Genomic DNA, 9544 nt, shown 5'->3' on the forward strand with positions numbered 1-9544 from the left:
TACCTACAAGTTTCATGAGGTGGCTCGAGTAAAAGTGATTTTTTCAAAATATCTTCGATATTAAGTATACGAAATTTAGGAAAGACACGCAAATTCTGAAGTTCCAAAATTCTCACAATACGGTTTTTGAGAAAATTGACGGTAAATTGACAAGACATTTTATTAAAAACCATAAATCCTATCCATATGGTTTGGATAAAAATTAATATTTTTCATTGTTATTCAAATTATTGCATTGTGAGTGTACAATTCTTTATCTTTTATAATAAATTTTCTAAAAAAATGGTTGAAGTATTTTTCTGAATAATAAAAATTAAAGAAGATCGTTTTGTCGCCCTCTAGCTGAGTGAACATAAAGTTTATTTGAAAACCAACATTTTTTTGAAGGTAAAAAGTATTGTAAAAATTTGTTGGAGAAAAATTTTAGTATTTTTTGTTATTATTTAAGTTTTTTAAATTTTTTCTTTGAGAGATATGCATATGTATATGTATATGTTATTTTATTAGTATTTTTGTAAGGTTTGTTTTTTGTTTTACTCAGCCGTGTAAACCTTATTCAATTAACTAAATATTTCTAGTTAAACCAGTCTTTTATAACCAGCTTCTCAGTCATTTTGCAGGTGTTAAGCTTCAGGTCACATACTTGCAGAGATTTTTAAATTTTATTTGCCACAGTGTTTTAAGTGAACATGATTCTTGCCTTGCTATGCATGTAGCTTGACGTTTTACTAAAAATTTTTCAATTATTTGAACATAAATTTTGGAGTCTTTGCGCGGCTCAGCGCCATAAACTCGAATCATAAATAATTACACACAGCCTAACGTGCTTATGCAGATTTTGTAGGCTGTCTGCAAGCGCTTAATAACTCCAAATTTTTATTTTCATTCATTTTTTATTTTTCCATTTTTCATATTTTTTTTGTGAAATTTTTTTATTTATTTTTTGTTAACTTTTAGTTTTTTTTGGCTTGTTGCTCTCGTAGTCACGCTTCATCGCCTTATTTGTGTTCAACAATATGATTTATAGTTTGCAACTTTGGCATATTTTAATGTAAATGAAGGCAAGAAAAAAAAAATATTAATTAAAAAGGCGCTTTAAAGCCGTTAATGGCATTTTAGTGTAATTGATAATGTAAACACCATTAAACTCGCACTGGTTACCGTAAATATTCGGTAATAAATGGTTCAAGCGCAGCGAAGCCATTATTCACAGGCTAGACTCTTGACTGTGCTTTAAAGCTTTGGTTATTTGTGTGTGTGTGTTCAAGTGTGAAACCGTTGTTTGTTTCAAACAGTTTCGGTAATGGTTGTACGTTTGACGCCTTTGTTATGCTTTTCTGGTCAACAAATAACGCGCACTGTTACATATTCAGAAAAAAAAAACATATAAAAAAGTGAATGACTTTGCTATAAATGCCGATCTAATTAAATAAGTTTAAGTAATGGTAAATAAAGGTTAGTGAGTGATTAAAAGCACGTAATATTTTCACATAGTTGGAAGCGATATACCAATTATATGCAGAAATGGAATATATCATTTACTACAACATTTATTTCCTCTATTTGGTTTAATATTTAATATAAAGGAATATTGCTGGTGGTAAGTATGAGACCTAGAGTCAATAACCTGAGACTTATTGATTACGAACAGTGAAATACGTGACTTAGGAAACGAGTTACCTTTTATCAGTAGAGCTTTGCTGTTACGGAAGCTATAAAGACCATTTTTCTCAGAAAGTTTACCAGAAACCTCCTTCTGCTTTTTGCACGGTAAAAAAGCAAATCGAACGAGTGCTTTAGCTCGTTTATGCTGGTGCAAGCCTTTTGCATCCCTTTACGTCTGCATAACGCTTTCCTTTCATGGACAAATGCCTTTTTCCGAAAATAAAGAAGACGCACGGTGCCATTTCAGTTGAATACGGGGAGTGGTTAATGGTAAAAATTTGATTATTTTTCAAATTATCGGTCACAACCGTCGATCGATGAGCCGGCGCATTATTGTGCAACAAACGCCAACTTTCATCTTCGTGATATTCGGGCAGAACATATCGAATGCGGCGCACCAAACGCTTCAAAAATCCAACATAGAATACCGTGTTAACGTTTTGGACGTGTGGAACAAATTCTTTGTGAACAATACCCTTGGAATAAAAAAACAAATCAGCATTGTCTTCACTTTTGACTTCTCCATGCGCAATATATTGGGTTTCGGCTTGATCGTCATTTATGTCCTCACGACCACTTTGAAAACGTTGAAACCACTCGTGCACTCTGCTACGGGATAGGCAAACATCGCCATAAACGTTTTTTCATCAATTAAAATGTTTCGGTTACTAGTTACAAAAAAAAAAAAAAAAAAAAAAAAAAAAAAAAAAAAAAAAAAAAAAAAAAAAAAAAAAAAAAAAAAAAAAAAAAAGAAAATCGAAGCTCATTTTCCTACCGATAACATAAACATACTGATACTTCAAATGCAATAAGTTCACTCTCAATCAATGAAATGTCATGAAATTCCCACTGGACAATCGACAAGGATAGCAGATTCTAATTTTGACCGCCTGCTGACAATCTGTTTATACGCGAAGTAGTCCATCAGTTTTTGATAGGTAAGATAAACTCAGCACTCTGATAAATTCCAGTATCCTGTTGGATGCCATTGAGGAAGTGTGATCAAGGTTCGGATATATAGATCCAAGCACTTCGATCTTACATCTACAGCTGCAATACGGTTTAGAATAAGATGCTCATGAATTTCCGGCTTCATGCCGCAAAACAGGCAGTTTGGACAAGATATTTTACCCACATATTTAGGTGCTTCTTTTACTGGCAATGCTCAGAGTGAAACGCCACAAGTAGGCGAAATTTTTCTCATGGGAGGTTAATTACACTTTTAATTCCTCTGTGCATATCTGAGAAATTGTGGCTGTGCAGAGATTATTTTAATATKAATATTTGTACAAATACTTGGCGCTTAATATTTGAACACAACAAATACAAAGGCTTAAGCCTTTATAAAATATTTTTCTGGTCATTGTAAAACATTTCCCTTTTATCAAATAATGAAAAATAAATAAATCTGTCTCTTATACACATCTAGATGTGTATAAGAGACAGCTATTTTATTATAATTTATTTATTATCATTATTTTTATACCGAAAATTGCACATAAAATCCTTAGACATAAATTTCGCTCCCCTCTAAGGTACATTACAGTAATACTCAAAGTCATAAGCTGATTATGTTTATGCCAAATGAATGTATATACATTCAATACATATATGTATGTATGTATGTTTATACATAAAACATTATATAGAACACTTCGTCTTCGGGAGTACTAGGCAGGGACGAGCTGACCAAATCGCAGCCGTCGCTGAGGTTTCGCAGCAAATATGAGCAGCTGTTTGCGCGACTGAGCATAGGCATGAGCCAACAACAGCAACAAACATAGAATTTGTGGAGAAAAGCGCAAATACATAAAAGCATACATACATACATTCATATATACATACAATTATATATAAAATATGCTTGAGCGCATAGAAATTACTGAAGGCGTCTGGGCAAACAGAGTGTGAGCAAAACGTGAAAGGCAAAGGCTTTGAAACAAATGCGGCATTGTGGTGAGTGTGCTCGCCCAACTGCGTACACAAACAAACATACATACATACATATGTACACACAACTAGTATAGTTTCTTATATGAAAAGTATGTGCATGTGTACTTAAGTATTTTTGTATGTCGATATGTGTGTGTTGCTCATCGCTGCCGCCGACAGTCGGCCCACGTTGTTTCTTCGGCAGATACAAGAGCGCCAAGAGTTCACCCGGCCGTTCAGTAGTTCGTGAGAAGCCAACGTGACCGTTTGTCGTCCAACGCAGCAAAGCAGCCAAAAATCTACAAACAAGGAGTGCAATTGTTGTAGCGTGTGCTAAGCTAAAATAAATAAAAAAAATTATAATTTTTCAAGAGAAAAAACTCTAAGCAGCCAACCCAAGTGCTAAACGAGATTTATAAACGAAATTCAATTACTCAAACGAAAATTACATAAAACTTTGGAAACGAAAATTTCGTGCATTTGCTGTAACGTGTGTGTGCGCGTTTAGATTTTCGGAGCAAAAAAAAAAAAATCGAGCAAACGAAAAGTCTAATAGAAATTGGAAAATATCTCTACACACTTTGTTTGAACTCGGTGGCTTCGCTCCCTACACGCGGAGGTAACAAGAAGGGCAAGTAAAAACTAAAAGACACAAAAGAAAAGTCGAAAAAAAGTAATAAAAAAAAAAAATTAACAAACAAATTAACAAAAAATTATTTGAAAAAAACTTGAAAAAAAATTAAGAAAAAAAAAAAAATTTTTCTACAATAACAAAACACAAACACTCATTTGTCAAATTCGATCAAAACAAAGAAACTGTTTTCTTCTCCCAAAGCGTCGTGTGAAAAAATAATGATTAAAAGTTCTGCGTCGATTAAAAATTTGTGGTTGTCCAAAAGCGCCCATTTAAATGCATTGCTCGTTAATGGATTTGTGAGTAAGCGTGCTAAAGCGACTGCTTTGAGTTTGGTTGAGAATTTGGATGAGTCGCCGGCGAATGGCAACGGTCTTAACGGCAGCAACAACAACAGCAACGGCAAAGCGAAGACAGCGCTGACAGCCAACAGTGGCACTGGCAACAACAACAACAGCAACAACGGCACCACCAATTTAACCGAGGCGAAACAACAAACATACTACAACAACACGGTATGGTTAGATGATCGCAGCAAGTATGGCCACACCGGCAAGGAGTTGCAAGAGAAAATTGCCGCAGAGGTGAGTGACGCACTTTTGTTGCAAGCAAGCTGCACTAGTTGCAAGTAGCAATTAAACTTTTTAATGAATACCGTGTTTTCGTAACACAATTATAACAGTAACAACAACAACATTTCCATACATCCTGCCAACCAACCCAGTTATGAGTATCGATTTTCACGCGTGATATAACAGCTGAATCGCCCACGCAACACACCCATTAAAATGAGTTTGTACAATACATATGTCACATATGTATGTATGTGGCTGTGGGTTAGTACAGCGCGCGTTTAATGTATGCCACACTTTGCGTTATGTGCCCTCCTCTGCTGGGTTAACAAAAAAGTCCGTGTTTTGTATAAAAATTTCGTCCTTTGTGCCTTCGTGCTGGCGCCAAGCTGCCATAAATGCATAAACCCAATGCTAATTGTCGGCAATTTGTCTATCAGTTATCGTTAAAATCGCTTTGTGCTTAAATACAGCGCTGTCAACAAATGCTCTTAATGCTTAAATGGAATGTCTTAATACAGGGTGTTGCTGTATAAAGTTACGGATTAGCGAAAAACGATGGGTAATACCGCCTAAGGAATAGTTTATGGTTCGCAAATTGACGATGTTGTTGTTAAAACTAAGCAACAACTTTGTGAAAGATATCTGCCGTACGTCTGAACTTCTTTTTTCATTTGGGGTTAATAATTTGGACTTCAGTGTAACACAGAGATCGATGGTTCTTTGACGACCCTTCATCCACGGCTAAAGATTTTGTATAAAAAAAAAAGCTCTGGGTTCTGTCAATAGCAAACGGAATGGCGAGTCATTACATCCAATAATCTACTAACAACCACTATACTTATTTTTCTTTGCTGACGTAGACACCACCTACGCGGTCATATTCGCGTTTACAACAGCGCGCCAGTAGTTTTACACTTTCGCTGTTTTCCAATAGGAGATTCCAAGTGTAGCTAGGTTCTTCTCCACCTGTTCTTTCCTACGGAGTGAAAGTTTTCCTATTCCTCTGCTTATCCCGACTGGTGCTGCGTCGGATACTCCCAGAGCTGGAGTGCTTTTATACATTTGGACGACTTTCAGCCAGGGTAGTCGCTGTCTCTTAGTTTGTCTATGTCGTGCTTCTTCATGGTCGGGCAATGGAACGTCGGCTCCATCGTCATCGATGGGTTAATCCAGTTCGACATGTCCTGGTGTTATGCTTCCACTGCCATTCAGCAGGCTGGTGATGTATTCCCTCCATAATTTTTGTATGCTTTGGGCTTCTGTCACAAGATCACCTTCGTGGGTTCTGCAAGAGTATGCTCCGGTCTTGAAATCTTCTGTTAGTCATCGCATTTTTTCGTAGTTTTTCGAGCAATACCTCTGTGGGCCAACTTGTCAAGCTCATCATATTCACGCCTTTCGGCCACTTTCTTTTTTTTTGTCTGCAAACGCGTCTAGCTTCCCTCTTCAACTCTCGGTATCTATCCCATCACGCACGTCTTGTGGTTGATTGTAACGTTGCGAGGTAGACAGTCTATTTTTTCTCCGACACCGTACTCCTCATTGTACCAGCTGTTCTTTTGCATTTTCCGAAAACCAATGTTTCGGTTGCAGCTGTACGTGGAACTTGAAATGCCATCCTACAGTTCCGTTATACCGAGTTACTGATGAGTGCTCTCACAGAGCAGGAGTACTAGTCGAGTAGAAAATCATTCGGCTATCTTTTGTGTTATCATCGCTGCAACAAGATAGTGGTCTGAGTTGAAGTTAGGACCTTAGGGCGTGTACACGTTTTAAACACTGGAGGCGTGTTTTCCATCTATCACAACATGATCGATCTGGTTGGTGGCTTTTCGGTCCGGAGACAGCCAGATATCATGATGAGTGTTTCTATGATGGAATCAGTCCGGCACTCGAAGTGTAACTGGTGTATTATTTTACTTCGGACCTTGCTCTCCAAAATGGCGCAGTGAGAATAATCCATTGGATTCGCATCTAGTGAATTCGAGAGCCATTGTGTGGTCGTAATGAAGACCGGAACGTTGTTTTTCCGTCATTCTTGCTTCACCCGCGCTTTGTAAGACGGTGCTGAGTCTTGTTGAAACGTGCATGATTTGTAAGTGAAATGTTTGTTTGCCCATGGCTTCAAAGCAGCCTCCAGAACACTTTACCGATAATATGACGCATTTACTTTGACGCCAGGCTCGATGAAAACAATTGGAGAGCGCCCATTTGCGGTGGCAGCTGGTGGCCAACCGATGACTTAGATTCTCGTATGAATGGTCGGCCAAGTAAACCCTATCGTTTTGAGAGTTTATGAATTGCTCAATTGGAAAAATTTTTTCGTCAGAAAAGACAATGTTCGGAATTCGACCGCTTTCGGCCAAAGGCCGCTCTCTCAAGGCTTATTTGTTGCTGCTTCGGGGTGAGATCATGGGCCTTTTGGAACTTGTAAGGCTTGACCTTGAGCTCATTTTTCAATATGCGTCGCATGCTGCTGTCGGATATTTTCAGTTCTTCAGCCATTTGATTGGAACTTCATCGTGACGTTGCAGTCTTTTCATGATCACCTCCATGGCGTTTTGCGATGATAGCAGTATCATTGTAACGAGTGATGGTACGATAAACAAAAACTTTATTCACATTAAGATGTTTGAGCTCACGAACAATTGCTGTGATTTTCCAGCTAAATATAAAGAATTTCATTGCTGATCACTTTTGTTTGCGTTCACTTTTGGCAAAACGCTTTTGTACGCTTGTGAACAATGCTCCGAACTGTCATTCAGAAAATGTATAAACAGCTGCGCGACCTATATTTCGGGCTTCGGCGAAGTCGATCAGCTCCAACCCGTTTGGAGATATTTCATCAAAGAGGCTGAATTTACTGAACTTAAACATGATTTATCGAACAATAATTGCGGTCAAACCAAATCGATAGAGTCATCAAGTTATATGGGAGAATACTTCTTCAAAATAGTTCCAACTATAAAGTTTTTATGAACACTTGCGGCATTTGCTGGGATCGAAAGTATTTAGAGGTATTTGAAAATGTTTTGAGAGGTATGCAAATTATTGGGGTACATATCCTTCATATTTGATAACTTAACGGCTCCTACGATTAAATAATAATAAATTTAGTTCATTTCCGGCCGAACCGCAAATTCCAAAGCATTATACCCAGAAATTTTCTGTGGTGAAATTCAGCCTCTTTAACCACTATTTTAGAAAGCCTTATCCCACAAAAATGTATTCGTACGAATTCGCCCGCACTATCAAAATGACCATTAATGGAATTCATTATCGATAAGTGGCTTTTGGTGATTTTTGCTAGTCCAAATTTAACAATACTTTTATGAAAGACGACTAAACCACTTCTGAAACCTTACTTTGTGATATAATAACAATAAGAGTAATCCTTTTTATTTTTTTGTAGGCTTTGTTGTTGCGGAAAAAATTATCTCTACATATGTATATTTTTGTTTAGTTACATCTCTGTTGGCTAAAGAATATTTGCTAATAATACCCAATTCCCACCTTATTACCCAGTACATATCGTTCCATATATTGACATACATACATATTAAATACGCATATTTAGAAATATGTGTATTGGAAATTGTATGTTAATCAGCAAATATTGACGTTTAATTGTCACTTATTTTCGCTAAAGATTTCATTTTGTTGACAAAAATTATTTTTTAGCGGCGTAGTTTTATTTTCACAACAAAAATTTCGAATCTCGTTAGCAATTTGCTTGATCCTGTGTATTAAAAAATATGAGAAAAACAAATTAATATTATAAAGTACTTATAAGTATATACTTGTTTGAGTTTTTGTGAAAGAACATATTAGTGAATCACTTTTATATTATATATTTACAATACATATGACCATGTGATGCATTTTGGTGCCAAGCCCCTTTGGGGTGTTGCTAAATAGTCCAGTGGGCGTATACACCTCACACGTTACTTCAGTTTATTAGTTCGCAAACTGCAAACAATGTGGGCTTGATTAATTTATGTTAAAGTTTATTAGATCGATAAAGTTGTTTGAAGATATTAAATTTTATGGGAAAGAATATATAATATGTATATGTATGTCGTCAACTAAAATGTAAATCAACGTAAAAGGAGGGAAATTGTGTTTTTATTACTTACGATCATATTATAAGTACATACGTATAGGTTTAAGTGCATAAAGTTTTCAACTTTTGCTGTCATATATAACCACTATATAACCATTATATAACCACTATATAACCACTACATAACCACTATATAACCAATATATAATCATTTCATAACCACTTTTATAACCAAATATCTATGTGATGTCAAAATTTTTTTGCATTTTGGGTGACGATATATTTATTTCTATCACCTATGTAAAATAACACAAAGTGTCAAAGTGTTCACTGTTCGAATTCATGTAAATAAATCATCTAATTAATGCTAAAACAATATTTTTTTATTATTAAATAAATATTATAAATATTATATAATTATTTGAAAAACAAATAAGGAAGAGCTAAGTTCGAGTATAACCGAACATTTCATATTTTTTTTACTAACAAGTATTAAAGCCTTGTATTTTATTTGTATTTTTAGTGCATTTTGAATTGCTCATACAATTTTTTTTGATGACTCATGCACAGCTCTTGGTCGATGCTACGGCTGCTACTATGCCGGTCTCTTTCGACCAATTCAGCGATTTTATCGCAATTTTCGACGACAGGCCTTCCGGAGCGTGGCGCATCTTC

General features: G+C 36.0%; 1 protein-coding gene across 3 annotated transcripts in view; it reads left to right on the top strand.

Moving 5' to 3' along the window:
* Positions 1-3850: 3850 nt before the first annotated feature.
* Positions 3851-9544, top strand: part of LOC108968822 (glutaminase liver isoform, mitochondrial) — a 61931-nt gene continuing 56237 nt past the window's right edge. The window contains exons 1-2 of one of the 3 annotated variants that reach the window (XM_018933111.1): positions 3851-4270; positions 4433-4815. In XM_018933111.1, coding sequence (XP_018788656.1) covers positions 4450-4815 — 366 coding nt within the window. In that variant the 5' untranslated portion in view covers positions 3851-4270; positions 4433-4449. Of the gene's footprint in view, positions 4271-4303; positions 4816-9544 lie in introns of those variants that run through there. The other 2 variants (XM_018933113.1, XM_018933114.1) reach the window with 2 other exon arrangements.

The sequence above is a fragment of the Bactrocera latifrons genome, unplaced genomic scaffold, assembly GCF_001853355.1.
Source record: "Bactrocera latifrons isolate USDA-ARS-PBARC rearing strain unplaced genomic scaffold, ASM185335v1 scaffold_23, whole genome shotgun sequence".
NCBI classification, from domain to species: Eukaryota; Metazoa; Arthropoda; class Insecta; order Diptera; family Tephritidae; genus Bactrocera; species Bactrocera latifrons.